The 21850-nt window shown below is 39.2% G+C and overlaps 1 protein-coding gene across 1 annotated transcript; it reads left to right on the forward strand.

Annotated features, from left to right (window-relative positions):
* The first annotated feature begins 3361 nt into the window (after positions 1 to 3361).
* LOC128691910 (uncharacterized) lies at positions 3362 to 21850 on the forward strand. The gene is made up of 5 exons (XM_053780887.2): positions 3362 to 3749; positions 5405 to 5537; positions 15852 to 15983; positions 16271 to 16445; positions 20727 to 21850. The coding sequence occupies exons 1-5, from the start codon at positions 3454 to 3456 to the stop codon at positions 21509 to 21511; spliced, it is 1521 nt and encodes a 506-aa protein (XP_053636862.1). The 5' UTR covers positions 3362 to 3453; the 3' UTR covers positions 21512 to 21850.

Below are 21850 nucleotides of genomic sequence, written 5' to 3' on the forward strand. Positions count from 1 at the left end.
CTCTCTTTTATCACCTTTGCCTTTATACAAAGGAACTATGCATGCTCTCTGCCAATCCCTAGGTACCTTACCCTCTTCCATACATTTATTAAATAATTGCACCAACCACTCCAAAACTATATCCCCACCTGCTTTTGACATTTCTATCTTTATCCCATCAATCCCGGCTGCCTTACCCCCTTTCATTTTACCTACTGCCTCACGAACTTCCCCCACACTCACAACTGGCTCTTCCTCACTCCTACAAGATGTTATTCCTCCTTGCCCTATACATGAAATCACAGCTTCCCTATCTTCATCAACATTTAACAATTCCTCAAAATATTCCCTCCATCTTCCCAATACCTCTAACTCTCCATTTAATAACTCTCCTCTCCTATTTTTAACTGACAAATCCATTTGTTCTCTAGGCTTTCTTAACTTGTTAATCTCACTCCAAAACTTTTTCTTATTTTCAACAAAATTTGTTGATAACATCTCACCCACTCTCTCATTTGCTCTCTTTTTACATTGCTTCACCACTCTCTTAACCTCTCTCTTTTTCTCCATATACTCTTCCCTCCTTGCATCACTTCTACTTTGTAAAAACTTCTCATATGCTAACTTTTTCTCCCTTACTACTCTCTTTACATCATCATTCCACCAATCGCTCCTCTTCCCTCCCGCACCCACTTTCCTGTAACCACAAACTTCTGCTGAACACTCTAACACTACATTTTTAAACCTTCCCCATTCCTCTTCGACCCCATTGCCTATGCTCTCATTAGCCCACCTATCCTCCAATAGCTGTTTATATCTTACCCTAACTGCCTCCTCTTTTAGTTTATAAACCTTCACCTCTCTCTTCCCTGATGCTTCTATTCTCCTTGTATCCCATCTACCTTTTACTCTCAGTGTAGCTACAACTAGAAAGTGATCTGATATATCTGTGGCCCCTCTATAAACATGTACATCCTGAAGTCTACTCAACAGTCTTTTATCTACCAATACATAATCCAACAAACTACTGTCATTTCGCCCTACATCATATCGTGTATACTTATTTATCCTCTTTTTCTTAAAATATGTATTACCTATAACTAAACCCCTTTCTATACAAAGTTCAATCAAAGGGCTCCCATTATCATTTACACCTGGCACCCCAAACTTACCTACCACACCCTCTCTAAAAGTTTCTCCTACTTTCGCATTCAGGTCCCCTACCACAATTACTCTCTCACTTGGTTCAAAGGCTCCTATACATTCACTTAACATCTCCCAAAATCTCTCTCTCTCCTCTGCATTCCTCTCTTCTCCAGGTGCATACACGCTTATTATGACCCACTTCTCGCATCCAACCTTTACTTTAATCCACATAATTCTCGAATTTACACATTCATATTCTCTTTTCTCCTTCCATAACTGATCATTTAACATTACTGCTACCCCTTCCTTTGCTCTAACTCTCTCAGATACTCAGATATTTTATATTGTGTATAATATTCATAATATGTACAGGAAGTCTTCAACTTTAAGAACATGTTGGGAACCTACTGTATCATGTATGATATAATGATATTATACACAATACGCAAGATTCTCAATGTATTCGTAAGTTGGAGACTTACTGTATTTTACTTTTTGTTTGTAACTTCTAAATCTTTAAAAAATCACGCACATTAGAGGTGCACATAAGCTTTGCTCCTCGTGCCTAAACTGGCATCATGACGAGCAGGATCATTAAGCCATGGTAGAATATTTCTCAGAGTAACAACTTTTTTCTATATTCATCAGTTACTTTACTCTAGAATTTGACACTTCTACAGCATCTGAATTTTTTTTTTTTAAAGATTCACAAATGTTGCAACAGTGTCTTGATTCTTCAACTTCACAGTTGTCCAAACCATTTACATCACATTATTGTAATTAAAATTTTTTAGCTAATTACATTATGAAACATACAAAGGAGCCCTCCCAGAATATTTTTGTATATATATGGTATATGCTTACTGCAGGTCACTTTGTACTTCTTTTTATTTTGTATACATGTGATAATTATTTTCTTAACATATTCAAGCTCGAGTTTTTGAGCAGTGGCCAAAATGAGTGATTTCGTCAGTGCAGTTTCTTCCACTATAAACCCACTTTCATTCTTGTAGGGGTTTGGTGCTCGTTTGTTTTCCACCCACGCCCTAATGCATGGCAAAAAAAAAAATTATTTCCAATTTCGTTATTTTAAGTTAATATTGAAACTAGTAGAATTACTAATCATTCTGGCACAGCAGCAGCAGGTGTATGAAGTTTTTGTTGGGATTTTAAGAGGTTTATTATCCCAGAAAAAAACAGCCTGTCTGTAATGTGTATAATGTGTATAGTGGTTTAAATGAGGCAACAGGTTATTAATGTTGCATTGCTATGTTTTGTATATGGCTGCCAAAATTGCCGGCCTCAGCCTGTACCTGTACATATATAATATTCCCAGTCAGATATATTACCTATAATATAACCGGTAACAGCCGCAACTGCATTTTTGGCAGATTTTTAGCCTTCTAATATGTAAATTACAGGATAAGGGGGTTGAAGGTGCCTCATATTGTAAGGAAGACTTACACATTACGTTAATTTTGACCATCTTCCATATACAAGTGATAGATGCACCATCACTTTCAGTCCACTGATTTGTAAATGTGTTCTTGTAATAAAACAAAATGTATTATATGCTGCTTTGGTATGTAATATACAGATAAGAAACTGAGTTTAGGACAGTATGTATGCCATAAATATTTGTTTTTAATTTCGTAATAAAATGTCAGAACAAATTTTTGTTTTTTTCCACAAATTGTTGTATTTTTTAAGTATATTATTGAAACAAGGCAATTTTGAAATAAGATTGTGAGAATAAGTGAAGTATTTTTAAAAGTATATTATTACAATGCCAAGCTGTTTTAAAAATAAGGTTAAGTGGAGTAATTTACGTATTTGAAAGTATATTATTACAGTGCCAGAGTATTTTGGAATAAGATTTGCCAGGGTAAAAATGAAGTCAATGCGCCAGGTACACGAGCACGTGGCTGTGTTTATATCGCAAGTTACATATGTCCTTTTTATTTTAAGGTGCGTGTGTGTGTTTGAGGGAAGCAGGGAAACACGAGTATTGACCTACAGCCTCTAACAAAGGACTTTCTAGAACGCAGCCCTCCAACCAATCACAACGCTCGCTTGCTCTGACGTCACTAGCTGGGCGGATCTTACACTCTGTTCAAATGCCCTCAAACGACTTTAAAATAAAATTATTGTACACAAACGAGTATTCATGAAAAGGAAACTTAGTAGTTATATTAAATATATCCCTGTTCTTGTAAATACATTTAAAAACGTACGATTAACGTGAAATACAAGAGAAAATGACGAAGTAAAAGAGATAAATAGCGCAGCGTGCATTCGGACACACATCAAGTGTTTGTAAATATCAACATGGCTTCCAGCTTCTACCACTCCATGGTACCTCAGCCTACATTTGTACCGCCTGCTCAGAATACCGTACAAGAAGCACCAAAGGAAAAGAAGAAGAGGACGAGGAACCCAGAGAACTGGAAAAAGGAAAAGAGGAAACGAGCAATACTAGCCGGCCAGGCCTACGTCAACACTAAAGGAGAACTAGTAGGCCCTCGCGCTATAGGCCCGGACTGTAATTGTAAAAATAAATGTTTTTTGGCCGTGTCCGACGAAAATCGTAATGCTATATTCAATGGATACTATTCCCTCAATAGGTAATTTATAAGTCTCTTTTTTACGGTGAGAATATACACTTGAATATCCCCCCCCCCGGTGTTTTGTGTGTGAGCCCGACGGGTTTAGCGCTGCCCCATGATTGTGATAGTGTTATTTAAAGAAGACTTTTGGATGCTAGTGGAAGGCTCTTGATTCGAGGAATTGGAGGTGTTCTTCCCTTTATTAGTTCAAGCGACCTATGGCGTCCCAGGTGCTGTGTGTGGGTTTAACGCTCATGACTAATATTAAAATTTGTTCTGTGCTGTATGCCCCATGTAGGTTTAGTGCTTTCTGATTATAATTAAGATTTGTTGAGATTTTTAATCCAGGGGAAGGGTTAGCCACCCAGGATAACCCGGGGAAGGGAGTGTTAGCCACCAAGGATAACCTGGAGTAGGGTGGGTTATCCTGTGGCCTGGTTGACAACGGTGTAGCCTCACCTATGAAAATAAGTCACTGACTTTTTTGGGTTATCCTAGGCTCTCTACACATGTGCTATGTATGATAATCTGTGACTATTTGTGTATACCTGAATAAACTTATATACAGTGTCTGTGTTCAATCCTTGGCAAGGGTAGAAACATTGGACGTGTTACCTTACACCTGCTGTCGTTGTTCACCTAGAAGTACCTGGGTGTTAGTGGACTGGAGTGGGTTGCATCCTAGGGAGCAAGACTGAATGACTACAATGGCCCGGTGGCCTGGTGGCTAAAGCTCCCGCTTCACACACGGAGGGCCCGGGTTCGATTCCCGACGGGTGGAAACATTTCGACGTGTTTCCTTACACCTGTTGTCCTGTTCACCTAGCGGCAAATAGGTACCTGGGTGTTAGTCGACTGGTGTGGGTCGCATCCTGGGGGACAAGATTGAGGACCCCAATGGAAATAAGTTAGACAGTCCTCGATGACGCACTGACTTTCTTGGGTTATCCTGGGTGGCTAACCCTCCGGGGTTAAAAATCCGAACGAAATCTTATCTTAATAAGACAGTCCTTGATGCACTGACTTTCTTGGGTTACCCTGGTTGGCTAACTTTCCAGGGTTAAAAAATCCGAACAAAATCTTATTTTCTGGCTGGAGACGAAGTCCCCCACTGCTTCCAAAAAGGCTTGAAACATGTAAATACAACTACTTTACCAGGAGGAAATAGCCAAAAAGCAGCAGCAACCACGAGGCTACCAAAAAAATAAATTGTCGAAACCAATCTCAGGCATGCTTTATGAACTACAATAAGGATCCCAGTGGAAATAACTCGCTGACTTTTTTGGGTTATCCTAGGTAATTTACACATGTTACTATGTATGATTAATAAACTTAGTGCCCGTGGTTCAGTCCCCAGCCAGGTAGAAACACTGGGCATTTCCTCTCACCTGCTGTCCCTGTTCACCTAGCAGTAAGTAGGTACCTGGGTTATATTTTAGTACATATTGAAAACCCAGAGTTATGCACAGAGCTGTGGTGTCTGCACATAACCTTCAACTCCCAACTCCTTTACGGTGTCTCCTATTCCTCTATTTATGGCCCAAGAATTACTTCCAACTCCAACTCCATGACTCGACTCCAGCTCCACAGCCCTGGTTATGCAGAGAATTTCAGACAAATTGAAGTCTAACTTAAAACTACAAAGGCATTTAGTGTCAACTTTTTATTTTCAGTTATGACGAGCAGAATGCTTACCTCTATGGGCTCATTCGTCGCCACGACATACAACGCAAGCGGAAACCAGTTTCTGAACGGAGAACTTGTTCCTATAAGTACTATATTCGTATTAAAGGAAAGGAGATTCAGGTAAGTTTTAGCCATATATATATAATTAATAGTTTAAAAGATCAGAGCAAAATTGTTTCTGTTGCAGTGTATATTGCTAAGTTCTTTATTTAAGTACAGCCTCTCCTCACTTAGCGATGTACTATTTTACCAACGCCTCGGACTTATGACGGGCTCTCTGACCAGTATTCATACCTAAATACATGTAATGTATATTAGAGCTGATTTCCTCTATTCTGTTTATTTCAGTATACAGTACACCAGAAATGTTATAAATGGTGCAAAGGTGGTTGTCACAAACTAGCTACCATTTTAGTATGCACGTCACTTAGTGACAAATTCATTTAATGACGTGGTCTCAGGAACGGAACTCCGTCAAGTTAGAAGAGGCTGTACTGTAGTAATGAAGGCTCAGTTTTTTTACTATACAGATACTCCTTGACTTACGATGGGGTTGCGCTCTGACGAACCCATTTTAAGTCGAACTTGAATATGATAAAGTAAATAGCTTCTGTCACTGAATAAGTAAATAATTACTATAACTAAATACCAGTATCGAAAAGTAAATAAATGAATGTAAGTTATGGACTTGCTGCCTTCATTCTGGGTAATTATCTTAAGTTTCACCTTGCACCATCCTCAAGTCAAGATATCTTAAGTCGAGGAGTATCTATACCACATAAGAATATACAACATAAGAAGTGGTAAAGGCATGCAGTTATTACAGAGTTATGTACAAAAGTGTAATAGGCTCATGTTTCTGTTAAAAATTGTATACTCTATATACTTAAAGTTGATTGTATTGCAGTATATATATATATATATATATATATATGTCCTATATTATATACATCGAGGATTGATTTCTTAAAGATATGACTTAGTTTTATGTGGCCATTGTTTTTATGAATGTAGTACTGTGTTATCATAACCAAGTGCTAAACCCATAAGGGCAGTACTGTGTTATTTAATGACTTAGTAACCCAGGTCCTTATAGGTTGCAGCATTACACAGACAGTTACAACACATTCACGGCTTTTTTCATTTCATTAGCCAATTTCTCTCGTGTATATTTCTTTGTATATATTCTGTATTTTTTTTTTAACTCCTGTTTAGGTCTCTCATAAAAATAATCATGTTTGTTATCTGAGGGATTGAAAAAGGCTCCTTCAGTTTTTTGGAAAACATTTTATAAGTGCAGGAAACTGCAAGAAATCTCAAAAATATATTCATTAAGATTTCTTTGGAGTGTCCTCACCAGATTATCTGAATTTACTGTGTACTTTCTTTATCTTTAATGCTGTCTCCCACCTTGTGCAAGGTGGCCCATGCAGAATCTCCTGTAACAGGTTAGTTCTTGTGGTAACGTTGGTAGAATTACCGACATATTTTAGGTAAAAGGAGGTGTGTGCAACTAGTGTGACATTTTATTGTGGCAACATTTTGATCTCCAGGAGCTTGACGAAACTCCTGGAGAGCAAAATGTTGCACTAGTTGCCCTTGTGTCCTTACTTAACAGGTTAGTTCTTGCATGTCTTCAGTGTTCCGCTCCTCCCCTTAAAAAAAAGGGAGATCTTCCTCAGTTCTGTGCAAAGGTGATTAATGCAAGATCTGAACCGCCACCTACTTTTTATGATTTTTTTAATTTTAGTTATTTCATTGGTAGACAGCAACTATAGGAGGGTACTACTCTCCCAACATACGATTGAGATGGAAGGCCACTAAACATTTTGTGATGTGGCAGGATTGCTGGTACCCTCGCGTCATAAACGTGCAAGATGACTTAATACAGACCTCAGCTTACGCTCAGTGTACATTTTAATTTCTCATTTTCTTCTTAATGCATAGTTCTCATTCCTGTGTTAGAGCAGTTCTTGTCATTTTTCAAAGCTTGGTGTGAGACCGAGTTGCAGCAGCACTGATCTCGAGTACCATTAACATTTAAATTGTTAAATCTGCTTGGGCAGAAAATGAAATGCCTTGGTCAGACACTTCTGCCTCAGAGAAAGAAATATGGATCTGTCTCTATATACCTCTGTACTTGTGTATAATTTTTTGGCCAAGCAGTCTTTCACTTTTTTGTCACTGTTTATGACAATTTAAACATTTACAGATAAATCTCAACTCACAAAAAAATAACACGACTGCACACAAACCACACCCTTTTTATTTTCATATAAATCTGTTATGCTGGAACTGGTCGTAATTAATTTTGTTTACTTTAACCCTTTAAGAATTAATCTAAGTTTGCCCGAAATGCCTAGCCTTGCTAGGTGTTCTAGTGGCCCCTTCTGTAATTAGTATTTCATTACATGTAAACCACACAATAACCAAAATCTGTAAACCCCACATTGTAATCCTTATAGAGAATAAACTTTGATTTGATTTGATTTGATTTGATTCAGGGTCGAGAGGCCCTCTCCTAAACTTGTTCTCAGGGTCGAAAATTTTTCAGAAAAAAAAAATTTTTTTCTTCTTATGAAAAGATAGAAATTTGATGGAAAACTTACGGAATTATGCTCTCACGAAGTAAGCGATCTTGACGATGTTTACTCATCAGTGATTTCATCCACTTTGAGCCCTATTTTCGGCCAATTCCAGTGTACTAATCAACAAAGATCATAACTATTTCGCTAGAACTATTTTTTCTATCAAATGAGTACAAGAAACCACTCATTTACCGATTTGAACTATCCGATAAAGCGGTCAGAAATTAGCAATTTTTGCCAATTTCACACAAGTTTCAAAGGATGCCAATTTCCAAATAGGGTCCAGAATAAACAAGACAGACATCCCTGGCACTAAAATAACATTTCCTCTGTTCATTAGTCACATCCCCAGGCCCCTCTTAAATTTCTTTTGCTTTCCACTTTGAATTTTTATTCTCACAAAAAATAGAAGATTTACTGTTATGCAGACTACTGCATTAGTGTAGAAATGGTATAAATAATATCAGCACACTTGTGAAAGAATATTAGACTCACCAGTTGATGTGTATTGGACACGTGGCACGATTTGTTTACTTTTGAACTTGGGCAAAAATCGAAAATTTCTGCTACTTTGAGCTCAATTTCAAGGTACTTTTCATTTGTGAAACCAATCAAAATCAACTCAATTTCTGTAATATGTCTTCCATTCTATAAAATGAGACAAAGAAAACTAAATACAACCATAAATACCATACGAAAGTACAATGCAAAGTCGCTGTTTTAAACCAAAAACGCTGTCAAAGTTTTTTTTTTTCTCATTATGCACTGTGTGCTGCAGGATTTTTTTTATACTGTGCACACTGACCACATAGACCCATTCTCTCATATGTAGGCCTACCAGCTTTCTCTCGCTAAATTTGAAGGCGCTAGAATTTAGGCGTACTAGTAAGTAAAGTTTTCATTTTAATTCTGGACATACAGGCAGGCCCTGCTTTACAGTGTTTTGCTAATACAGCAGTTTTCAATTATACCCATTCTTCATTTATTCAGACTTCCTACAATAAATAGTAAGTGGTGATATTCACCACTCACTATAAACTAAGGATGAAAATATTTTAAGGTAATAATGTATGTTCTCCATGGGGAAGTGCAACAGAATTCTTCCTCCATAAGCCATGCATGTCGTAAGAGGTGACTAAAATGCCGGGAGCAAGGGGCTAGTAACCCCTTCTCCTGTATATATTACTAAATGTAAAAGGAGAAACTTTTGTTTTTACTTTTGGGCCACCCCGCCTCGGTGGGATACGGCCGGTACGTTGAGAGAGAGAGAGAGAGTATGTCAATAACCCTGGTGCGTAAGCCGCACTAGTACGTCGGAAACCCTGAAAGGGTTCATACAACAAGGTCTCTTCATTACTTGTTCAGTGAGGAAAGTACCTCCATATGATTTTTTTCTCTATTTGCATTCTTTTGATTTACGAATATATATTATTTCCATATCAATAGGTAGTAGGTTGGTAGACAGCAACCACCCAGGGAAGTACTACCGTCCTGCCAGATGACTGTGAAACAAAAACCTGTAATTGTTTTGCATGATGGTAGGATTGCTGGTTTCTTTTTCTGTCTCATAAACACGCTAAGATAACAGGGATATCTTGCTACTCCTACTTACACTTTGGTCACACTTCACAGACACGCACATGCATATATATATATACATACATCTAGGTTTTTCTCCTTTTTCTAAATAGCTCTTGTTCTTTTTTATTTCTTCTATTGTCCATGGGGAAGTGGAAAAGAATCTTTCCTCCGTAAGCCATGCGTGTCGTATGAGGCGACTAAAATGCCGGGAGCAATGGGCTAGTAACCCCTTCTCCTGTATACAATTACTAAAAAAGAGAAGAAGAAAAACTTTATAAAACTGGGTTGCTTAAATGTGCGTGGATGTAGTGCGGATGACAAGAAACAGATGATTGCTGATGTTATGAATGAAAAGAAGTTGGATGTCCTGGCCCTAAGCGAAACAAAGCTGAAGGGGGTAGGAGAGTTTCAGTGGGGGGAAATAAATGGGATTAAATCTGGAGTATCTGAGAGAGTTAGAGCAAAGGAAGGGGTAGCAGTAATGTTAAATGATCAGTTATGGAAGGAGAAAAGAGAATATGAATGTGTAAATTCAAGAATTATGTGGATTAAAGTAAAGGTTGGATGTGAGAAGTGGGTCATAATAAGCGTGTATGCACCTGGAGAAGAGAGGAATGCAGAGGAGAGAGAGAGATTTTGGGAGATGTTAAGTGAATGTATAGGAGCCTTTGAACCAAGTGAGAGAGTAATTGTGGTAGGGGACTTGAATGCTAAAGTAGGAGAAACTTTTAGAGAGGGTGTGGTAGGTAAGTTTGGGGTGCCAGGTGTAAATGATAATGGGAGCCCTTTGATTGAACTTTGTATAGAAAGGGGTTTAGTTATAGGTAATACATATTTTAAGAAAAAGAGGATAAATAAGTATACACGATATGATGTAGGGCGAAATGACAGTAGTTTGTTGGATTATGTATTGGTAGATAAAAGACTGTTGAGTAGACTTCAGGATGTACATGTTTATAGAGGGGCCACAGATATATCAGATCACTTTCTAGTTGTAGCTACACTGAGAGTAAAAGGTAGATGGGATACAAGGAGAATAGAAGCATCAGGGAAGAGAGAGGTGAAGGTTTATAAACTAAAAGAGGAGGCAGTTAGGGTAAGATATAAACAGCTATTGGAGGATAGATGGGCTAATGAGAGCATAGGCAATGGGGTCGAAGAGGTATGGGGTAGGTTTAAAAATGTAGTGTTAGAGTGTTCAGCAGAAGTTTGTGGTTACAGGAAAGTGGGTGCAGGAGGGAAGAGGAGCGATTGGTGGAATGATGATGTAAAGAGAGTAGTAAGGGAGAAAAAGTTAGCATATGAGAAGTTTTTACAAAGTAGAAGTGATGCAAGGAGGGAAGAGTATATGGAGAAAAAGAGAGAAGTTAAGAGAGTGGTGAAGCAATGTAAAAAGAGAGCAAATGAGAGAGTGGGTGAGATGTTATCAACAAATTTTGTTGAAAATAAGAAAAAGTTTTGGAGTGAGATTAACAAGTTAAGAAAGCCTAGAGAACAAATGGATTTGTCAGTTAAAAATAGGAAAGGAGAGTTATTAAATGGAGAGTTAGAGGTATTGGGAAGATGGAAGGAATATTTTGAGGAATTGTTAAATGTTGATGAAGATAGGGAAGCTGTGATTTCGTGTATAGGGCAAGGAGGAATAACATCTTGTAGGAGTGAGGAAGAGCCAGTTGTGAGTGTGGGGGAAGTTCGTGAGGCAGTAGGTAAAATGAAAGGGGGTAAGGCAGCCGGGATTGATGGGATAAAGATAGAAATGTTAAAAGCAGGTGGGGATATAGTTTTGGAGTGGTTGGTGCAATTATTTAATAAATGTATGGAAGAGGGTAAGGTACCTAGGGATTGGCAGAGAGCATGCATAGTTCCTTTGTATAAAGGCAAAGGGGATAAAAGAGAGTGCAAAAATTATAGGGGGATAAGTCTGTTGAGTGTACCTGGTAAAGTGTATGGTAGAGTTATAATTGAAAGAATTAAGAGTAAGACGGAGAATAGGATAGCAGATGAACAAGGAGGCTTTAGGAAAGGTAGGGGGTGTGTGGACCAGGTGTTTACAGTGAAACATATAAGTGAACAGTATTTAGATAAGGCTAAAGAGGTCTTTGTGGCATTTATGGATTTGGAAAAGGCGTATGACAGGGTGGATAGGGGGGCAATGTGGCAGATGTTGCAAGTGTATGGTGTAGGAGGTAGGTTACTGAAAGCAGTGAAGAGTTTTTACGAGGATAGTGAGGCTCAAGTTAGAGTATGTAGGAAAGAGGGAAATTTTTTCCCAGTAAAAGTAGGCCTTAGACAAGGATGTGTGATGTCACCGTGGTTGTTTAATATATTTATAGATGGGGTTGTAAGAGAAGTAAATGCGAGGGTCTTGGCAAGAGGCGTGGAGTTAAAAGATAAAGAATCACACACAAAGTGGGAGTTGTCACAGCTGCTCTTTGCTGATGACACTGTGCTCTTGGGAGATTCTGAAGAGAAGTTGCAGAGATTGGTGGATGAATTTGGTAGGGTGTGCAAAAGAAGAAAATTAAAGGTGAATACAGGAAAGAGTAAGGTTATGAGGATAACAAAAAGATTAGGTGATGAAAGATTGAATATCAGATTGGAGGGAGAGAGTATGGAGGAGGTGAACGTATTCAGATATTTGGGAGTGGACGTGTCAGCGGATGGGTCTATGAAAGATGAGGTGAATCATAGAATTGATGAGGGAAAAAGAGTGAGTGGTGCACTTAGGAGTCTGTGGAGACAAAGAACTTTGTCCTTGGAGGCAAAGAGGGGAATGTATGAGAGTATAGTTTTACCAACGCTCTTATATGGGTGTGAAGCGTGGGTGATGAATGTTGCAGCGAGGAGAAGGCTGGAGGCAGTGGAGATGTCATGTCTGAGGGCAATGTGTGGTGTGAATATAATGCAGAGAATTCGTAGTTTGGAAGTTAGGAGGAGGTGCGGGATTACCAAAACTGTTGTCCAGAGGGCTGAGGAAGGGTTGTTGAGGTGGTTCGGACATGTAGAGAGAATGGAGCGAAACAGAATGACTTCAAGAGTGTATCAGTCTGTAGTGGAAGGAAGGCGGGGTAGGGGTCGGCCTAGGAAGGGTTGGAGGGAGGGGGTAAAGGAGGTTTTGTGTGCGAGGGGCTTGGACTTCCAGCAGGCATGCGTGAGCGTGTTTGATAGGAGTGAATGGAGACAAATGGTTTTTAATACTTGACGTGCTGTTGGAGTGTGAGCAAAGTAACATTTATGAAGGGATTCAGGGAAACCGGCAGGCCGGACTTGAGTCCTGGAGATGGGAAGTACAGTGCCTGCACTCTGAAGGAGGGGTGTTAATGTTGCAGTTTAAAAACTGTAGTGTAAAGCACCCTTCTGGCAAGACAGTGATGGAGTGAATGATGGTGAAAGTTTTTCTTTTTCGGGCCACCCTGCCTTGGTGGGAATCGGCCGGTGTGATAATAAAAAAAAAAAAAAAAATATCAATAATCTGATATTTAAGAGTTTTATCTTGATGGTAAAATGTTGCACGAAGACCTTGACAAATAAAAAAAAAATAATCACAAAATTATATTTTTATTGCATTTACAACACTTCCCTCAGTACTATTAACTCACTATTAACCCTTTGACTGTTTCAGGCCCCTCTCTGAAACTGTCATTCTATGTCGCTCAATTTTTGAAAAAAAAAAAAAAATATTTTTTCTTATGAAATGATAGAGAATCTTTTCCCGATGGTAATGACACCAAAAGTTCGAAATTTGGTCGAAAACTCGTGGAATTATGCTCCCACGAAGTTAGCGGTCTCGGCGACATATGCGTATCGGCGATTTCGCCGACTTTGAGCCCAATTTTCAGCCAATTCCATTGTTCCAGTTGACCAAACTCATAGCTATTTCTTTAGAACTCCATTTTATCTATCAGCTGAGTACAAGAAACCTCCCATTTACTAATTTGGACTACCCAATATGGTGGTCAGAAATTGGCAATTTGGCCAATTTCACGCAAAATAAAAAAGATGCCAATTTCAAAATAGGGTCCAGAATAAACAAGGTAGACATTCGTGGCACTAAAATAACATATGCTCTGTTCATTAGTCACATCTCTAGGCCCCTCTTATATTATTATTGCTTTCTATTTTGATTTTTTATTCATACAAAAAAATACAAAATTTACTGTTATGCAGACGACTGCATTATTGTAAAAATGGTATAAATAATATCAGTGCACTAGTGAAAGAATATTAGACTCCCCAGTTGACGTGTATTGGACGTGTGGTGTGATTTATTTACTCTTGAACATTGGTAAAAATCGAACATTTCCGCTACTTTGAGCTCAGTTTCAAGGTCGTTTTCATCGTAAAAGTAATGAAAATCATCTCTATTTCTGTAATATGTTTTCCATTTTATCACCTAAGACCATGAAAACGCGAATACAACGATAAATACTATACGAAAATACACCTCAAAGTCGGCGTTTTATTCCAAAAAAACGATCAGTTTTTTTTTTCTCATTACGCAATGTGTGCTGCAGGATTTTTTTTATGTGGTGCACACTGACCACACAGACCCATTCTCTCACATGTGGGCCTACCAGCTTTCTCCCACTTGATTTGAAGCCGCTAGAATTATTGAGTATATATACGTCAGAAACATTGCCTCGTAAGACGTATTTATACGTCGAAAACAGTCAAAGGGTTAAAATGTCTGGGTGGTTAGCTAATTGAGCAAAAATTTACATCTGAAAACTCTGACGCCGTATTTGGATTTTAAGAACACTGATTTGTCTTGGTTACTCGATTTGAGTACAAGCGTCTAGGCAACATTTTTCAAGAAATATTCAGTTTAATCAACATTTTTTCAAGTTTAAACTTACCAATGAGCTATTTTGTGAATAACCTATAGTAGTATAATAAAGACTCGTCAATGCGCAGTAATGACCCACATGGAGATTGATTGATCTATATATTTCGACCCTCTTTTGGGAGGCTTTTCAGCAGATCTGCTGAAGGGGACCCCAGAAGGGAGTCGAAATATATAGATCACTCAGTCTCCTGAGTTTGTCTCCATGTAGGTTATTAAGCAAGCTATTCTATATTTAAAGTATCTTACCTATAACTTAACAATAAACAGGTAATATCACAATAGGCAAAACAGCCACTCTGGGGAAAAAAAAAAAATACTGAATTTACAAGCACTTTCATTTCTTGCAAGCTTCTTTATTTTGAGTGTGTGTATATTGAGTTACATCAAAATATTTGCTTGTGTCTTGCTTACGAGTGCTTTTACAATCTTCGAAGTTACACCTTGTGTCCTGGTTAGAAAACAATGCACTTCAGTGTTTATGAAGGACTTCTACATAGGCTAGTCTCATTTTGGACTTCTTTAATGGTAGTGTTTAGTGCTGGCATTATGGCTTTTCTCCATGGGGAAGTGGAAAAGAATCCTTCCTTCGTAAGCCATGCATGTCGTTAGAGGTGACTAAAATGCCAGGAGCAAGGGGCTAGTAGCCCCTTTTCCTGTATAAATTACTAAATGTGGAAGAAAAGCATTAAAAGGTTTTCTCCTTTTTTGAGTACACTGCCTTGGTGGGAGACAACCACTCATACTAATTTTTGTTATATGTTGATTGCTTGTAACTGGTAATGAAAGCAAATCTGCTAAAAAAAAAAAATATATATATATATATATAGAAAAAATGGATAAATGGTTTTTAGGACTTGACGTGCTGTTGGAGTGGGAGCAGGATAATATTTATGAAGGGATTCAGGGAAACCGGCAGGCCGGACTTGAGTTCTGGAGATGGGAAGTACAGTGCCGGCACTCTGAAGGAGGGGTGTTAATGTTGCAGTTTTATAATTGTAGTGTAAGTGCGCCTCTGGCAGGACAGTGATGGAGTGAATGATGGTGAAAGTGTTTCTTTTTCAGGCCACGCTGCCTGGGAAATGGCTGATGTGTTAATAAAATTAAAGAAAAACGTTTACCTTATGTGGTTGATCAAGCCTTGATCTACTGTGAGACCTGGTCATGGAATGGGCCACGGGGACATTGACCCCCGAAACCCCCTCCAGGTGTACAGGGCATTTCAAAAGGATGGATCCAATTTCATTGATAGTTGAATTTCAAATTGGGATTATCTTTTTGAAACACCCTGTACTCCAGGTAAGAGGAGAATTGGATAATCTTTGAATTAGTTCAAACTAAGCTGCTGTAATATTTGTAAACCTTTACCACTGTAAATAATATCGCTTTGTATCCTTACATAATGTCATTTTTGTATTTCAGGTGTGCAAAAAGGCCTTTGCCAATATCCATGGGATATCAGATAAGAAAATCCGAACTCTTTGTATCAAACATGAACAAAACATCTTATTCCCGAGAGACAATCGAGGAAGACATCGGAATCGACCCAAAAAGGTTTTTACTCACGTTTCTTGTGCAGCCACACCCCTACATACGAACATTAGTGTTGCAAACTTTCGATAATACGAACACCGTCTGTTTTATTAAATTTACGTTATCTCGCCATTTGTTTTATTAAATTTACATCTACAAACTTTTAAAAACATTTTAAACTGTTTCATTTATAACATTTGGAACAAGATAGATATGCAACATGTTTATTGGTGTATTTTTCCAAGATTTTTGTTGCATTTACCATAGCATACCTCTGTTATTTTTTTTTTTTTTTTTTAATTTTTCAGGTAACCCCTGAGTTAGTAACTCTGATCAAGCACCACATACTAAAAATGCTGTCGGGGCCCAATGGTAGTGATTACATCAAGACTGACAAGAATCAAGGTCCTGATGTCAATATATCTAAACTTCATAAGAGCTTCCTTCAGCAGTATGAACCTGAAGCCATCGATCCAGAGACTGGTGAGTGTTGTTCTAGTACTGGTACTGTACGTGAAGCTATCAGTGTTCAGACCGGTAAGTGTTGTGACTGGTACTGTACGTGAAGCTATCAGTGTTCAGACTGGCGAGTGTTGTTATTAACTGGTACTGAACCTGAGGTCATTGATCCTGAGACTGGAACACAAGAAAGGAGGAGCACTACTGGTCCCTGTTAGGCAGGTCCATGGTAAGGCAGCCATTCCAAGAAAAGGAAGGAGGGAGGGGTGCCTTAATGATGGGCTCTTGATCATAGGCAATGGAGCCACCCTGCCCTTTCTCCAATCAAACCTGATTGCTTCCCCATTATTATATTGCTTCTCAGATTTTCAGAGAATCATATGTTGCAGTAAGTTGTACACCATGAAATATATTGTTCAGTATTGGTAGTAGGTTGGTAGACAGCAACCACCCAGGGAAGTACTACCGTCCTGCCAGATGACTGTGAAACAGAAACCTGTAACTGTTTTGCATGATGGTAGGATTGCTGGTTTCTTTTTCTGTCTCATAAACACGCTAGATAACAGGGATATCTTGCTACTCCTACTTACACTTTGGTCACACTTCACAGACACGCACATGCATATATATATATACATACATCTAGGTTTTTCTCCTTTTTCTAAATAGCTCTTGTTCTTCTTTATTTCTTCTATTGTCCATGGGGAAGTGGAAAAGAATCTTTCCTCCGTAATCCATGCGTGTCGTATGAGGCGACTAAAATGCCGGGAGCAATGGGCTAGTAACCCCTTCTCCTGTAAACACTTACTAAAAAAGAGAAGAAGAAAAACTTTATAAAACTGGGATGCTTAAATGTGCGTGGATGTAGTGCGGATGACAAGAAACAGATGATTGCTGATGTTATGAATGAAAAGAAGTTGGATGTCCTTGGCCCTAAGCGAAACAGAGCTGAAGGGGGTAGGAGAGTTTCAGTGGGGGGAAATAAATGGGATTAAATCTGGAGTATCTGAGAGTTAGAGCAAAGGAAGGGGTAGCAGTAATGTTAAATGATCAGTTATGGAAGGAGAAGAGAGAATATGAATGTGTAAATTCAAGAATTATGTGGATTAAAGTAAAGGTTGGATGCGAGAAGTGGGTCATAATAAGCGTGTATGCACCTGGAGAAGAGAGGAATGCAGAGGAGAGAGAGAGATTTTGGGAGATGTTAAGTGAATGTATAGGAGCCTTTGAACCAAGTGAGAGAGTAATTGTGGTAGGGGACCTGAATGCTAAAGTAGGAGAAACTTTTAGAGAGGGTGTGGTAGGTAAGTTTGGGGTCCCAGGTGTAAATGATAATGGGAGCCCTTTGATTGAACTTTGTATAGAAAGGGGTTTAGTTATAGGTAATACATATTTTAAGAAAAAGAGGATAAATAAGTATACAAGATATGATGTAAGGCGAAATGACAGTAGTTTGTTGGATTATGTATTGGTAGATAAAAGACTGTTGAGTAGACTTCAGGATGTACATGTTTATAGAGGGGCCACAGATATATCAGATCACTTTCTAGTTGTAGCTACACAGAGTAAAAGGTAGATGGGATACAAGGAGAATAGAAGCATCAGGGAAGAGAGAGGTGAAGGTTTATAAACTAAAAGAGGAGGCAGTTAGGGTAAGATATAAACAGCTATTGGAGGATAGATGGGCTAATGAGAGCATAGGCAATGGGGTCGAAGAGGTATGGGGTAGGTTTAAAAATGTAGTGTTAGAGTGTTCAGCAGAAGTTTGTGGTTACAGGAAAGTGGGTGCGGGAGGGAAGAGGAGCGATTGGTGGAATGATGATGTAAAGAGAGTAGTAAGGGAGAAAAAGTTAGCATATGAGAAGTTTTTACAAAGTAGAAGTGATGCAAGGAGGGAAGAGTATATGGAGAAAAAGAGAGGTTAAGAGAGTGGTGAAGCAATGTAAAAAGAGAGCAAATGAGAGAGTGGGTGAGATGTTATCAACAAATTTTGTTGAAAATAAGAAAAAGTTTTGGAGTGAGATTAACAAGTTATGAAAGCCTAGAGAACAAATGGATTTGTCAGTTAAAAATAGGAGAGGAGAGTTATTAAATGGAGAGTTAGAGGTATTGGGAAGATGGAGGGAATATTTTGAGGAATTGTTAAATGTTGATGAAGATAGGGAAGCTGTGATTTCGTGTATAGGACAAGGAGGAATAACATCTTGCAGGAGTGAGGAAGAGCCAGTTGTGAGTGTGGGGGAAGTTCGTGAGGCAGTAGGTAAAATGAAAGGGGGTAAGGCAGCCGGGATTGATGGGATAAAGATAGAAATGTTAAAAGCAGGTGGGGATATAGTTTTGGAGTGGTTGGTGCAATTATTTAATAAATGTATGGAAGAGGGTAAGGTACCTAGGGATTGGCAGAGAGCATGCATAGTTCCTTTGTATAAAGGCAAAGGGGATAAAAGAGAGTGCAAAAATTATAGGGGGATAAGTCTGCTGAGTATACCTGGTAAAGTGTATGGTAGAGTTATTATTGAAAGAATTAAGAGTAAGACGGAGAATAGGATAGCAGATGAACAAGGAGGCTTTAGGAAAGGTGGGGGGTGTGTGGACCAGGTGTTTACAGTGAAACATATAAGTGAACAGTATTTAGATAAGGCTAAAGAGGTCTTTGTGGCTTTTATGGATTTGGAAAAGGCGTATGACAGGGTGGATAGGGGGGCAATGTGGCAGATGTTGCAAGTGTATGGTGTAGGAGGTAGGTTACTGAAAGCAGTGAAGAGTTTTTACGAGGATAGTGAGGCTCAAGTTAGAGTATGTAGGAAAGAGGGAAATTATTTCCCAGTAAAAGTAGGCCTTAGACAAGGATGTGTGATGTCACCGTGGTTGTTTAATATATTTATAGATGGGGTTGTAAGAGAAGTAAATGCGAGGGTCTTGACAAGAGGCGTGGAGTTAAAAGATAAAGAATCACACACAAAGTGGGAGTTGTCACAGCTGCTCTTTGCTGATGACACTGTGCTCTTGGGAGATTCTGAAGAGAAGTTGCAGAGATTGGTGGATGAATTTGGTACAGTGTGCAAAAGAAGAAAATTAAAGGTGAATACAGGAAAGAGTAAGGTTATGAGGATAACAAAAAGATTAGGTGATGAAAGATTGAATATCAGATTGGAGGGAGAGAGTATGGAGGAGGTGAATGTATTCAGATATTTGGGAGTGGACGTGTCAGCGGATGGGTCTATGAAAGATGAGGTGAATCATAGAATTGATGAGGGAAAAAGAGTGAGTGGTGCACTTAGGAGTCTGTGGAGACAAAGAACTTTGTCCTTGGAGGCAAAGAGGGGAATGTATGAGAGTATAGTTTTACCAACGCTCTTATATGGGTGTGAAGCATGGGTGATGAATGTTGCAGCGAGGAGAAGGCTGGAGGCAGTGGAGATGTCATGTCTGAGGGCAATGTGTGGTGTGAATAAAATGCAGAGAATTCGTAGTTTGGAAGTTAGGAGGAGGTGCGGGATTACCAAAACTGTTGTCCAGAGGGCTGAGGAAGGGTTGTTGAGGTGGTTCGGACATGTAGAGAGAATGGAGCGAAACAGAATGACTTCAAGAGTGTATCAGTCTGTAGTGGAAGGAAGGCGGGGTAGGGGTCGGCCTAGGAAAGGTTGGAGAGAGGGGGTAAAGGAGGTTTTGTGTGCGAGGGGCTTGGACTTCCAGCAGGTATGCATGAGCGTGTTTGATAGGAGTGAATGGAGACAAATGGTTTTTAATACTTGACGTGCTGTTGGAGTGTGAGCAAAGTAACATTTATGAAGGGGTTCAGGGAAACCGGCAGGCCGGACTTGAGTCCTGGAGATGGGAAGTACAGTGCCTGCACTCTGAAGGAGGGGTGTTAATGTTGCAGTTTAAAAACTGTAGTGTAAAGCACCCTTCTGGCAAGACAGTGATGGAGTGAATGATGGTGAAAGTTTTTCTTTTTCGGGCCACCCTGCCTTGGTGGGAATCGGCCAGTGTGATAATAATAATAATAACAAATACAGTGAGTCCTCAACTTGCAAACACAATGGGACCTTCTGAATTGTGTATATTCATAAGGGAAGACCTCAACTTACGAACATGTTGGAAATCTTGATTTATGTATATTATATAATAATGATATTGTACACCATAATGATGTAATAATGATAGTGTACACGGTACAGATGATTCTTAATGTGTTTGCAAGTCAAGGACTTACTGTAGTCTATTAAAAAAAAAAATAAGTATTTTTTGTAATGTGTAAAACCAGGATTAATCTTTTAACTAATTTTAATTTATTTTTTACAGATAAAGTCATCAAAGATTACGATGCCAAGGTGAAATCATGGTTATATTTTAAAGTATTCCACGAAGAGTTCAAGTCTATGGACTTCAACACAGTGAAGCGCAAACTGTCTGACCTGCGCAAGAGTTTAGAAGCTTCAGGAGCACTCCAAGCTACCAAAAAGAAGGCTAGCAAACAGTCGCGTCCACGACCACGTCCACATGAGAACCAGGTTGCTCGCAATGCCGCAACTAATGATGCCTCCACGTCTTCAGGTGTGGCGGTGTCGGCTGCACCCACCACACAGATGGGCGGTTACATGGGTAGTCAGCAACCGCCACCACTTCACCCTAATCTCCAGTTGAGCGTTCTTGGTCTTCAACACCTGGGAAATAACGCTCATGCTGGAGCCGCTTTTAATCCAGCGGCAGCTCAACAGCCACAGCAACAGCCTCTCAATCTCCAGACTGGTGGTAGCGGGGGTCAAGGTGGTGAGCAACCGCAGCCGCAACCTCTCCCACTCAACCTACATTCCATGGGTGGACACGTGCCTTCGTACTACCTCTCTCTAGGCCACATGTCAAACCTTATATCTCTTCCTGTGTCATCTGGAGGAGGAGTACAAACAAATACTCAGACTGGCAACTTCCCTGCCCAGCATAACATGCAGCACTTTAACCCAGGCACCATTATACCCAGTCATTCCCTTTCACAAACTGCCCCCGGTCCAGGAGGACAACCGCACCTGCTTCAAGGTGGTGTAGGAGTTACGTACACTGGCCCACAACACAACCACACTATGTACTGACAATCTTAGCAGATAGTATATTCACAATTTTAATTAGTAATCCATTACTAATACCAAATGCGTGCGTGTGTAACGTTACATGTACAGTACTGTATTCATATTTGAATTTTGTCCAAATAAAACATCTAAAAAGAAATTTGGTGCTGACAATGGAAATGTTAGAGAGTCAAGAAGCATATTTTTGATCCTTAATCGACATGATACACTATACATTAGGTTCCTGACTTCTGATACTCTGTACTTACGATTGTGGCACTCGCAATAGTGGCGCTCTGGAACCAGTTAATTATGAATGCTGATCTGCAGTTATAGTCATTGCAGATATTCAAAAATTTTAAA

This window comes from Cherax quadricarinatus, chromosome 75 (genome assembly GCF_038502225.1).
Source record: "Cherax quadricarinatus isolate ZL_2023a chromosome 75, ASM3850222v1, whole genome shotgun sequence".
Taxonomy (NCBI): domain Eukaryota; kingdom Metazoa; phylum Arthropoda; class Malacostraca; order Decapoda; family Parastacidae; genus Cherax; species Cherax quadricarinatus.

Coding starts and splice junctions, on each gene's coding strand:
- LOC128691910 (XM_053780887.2), top strand. CDS start 3,454: ATGGCTTCCAGCTTCTACCACTCCATGGTACCTCAGCCTACATTTGTA. Junction 15,984..16,270: donor ATCGGAATCGACCCAAAAAG/GTTTTTACTCAC, acceptor TTAATTTTTCAG/GTAACCCCTGAGTTAGTAAC. Junction 16,446..20,726: donor AGCCATCGATCCAGAGACTG/GTGAGTGTTGTT, acceptor TATTTTTTACAG/ATAAAGTCATCAAAGATTAC.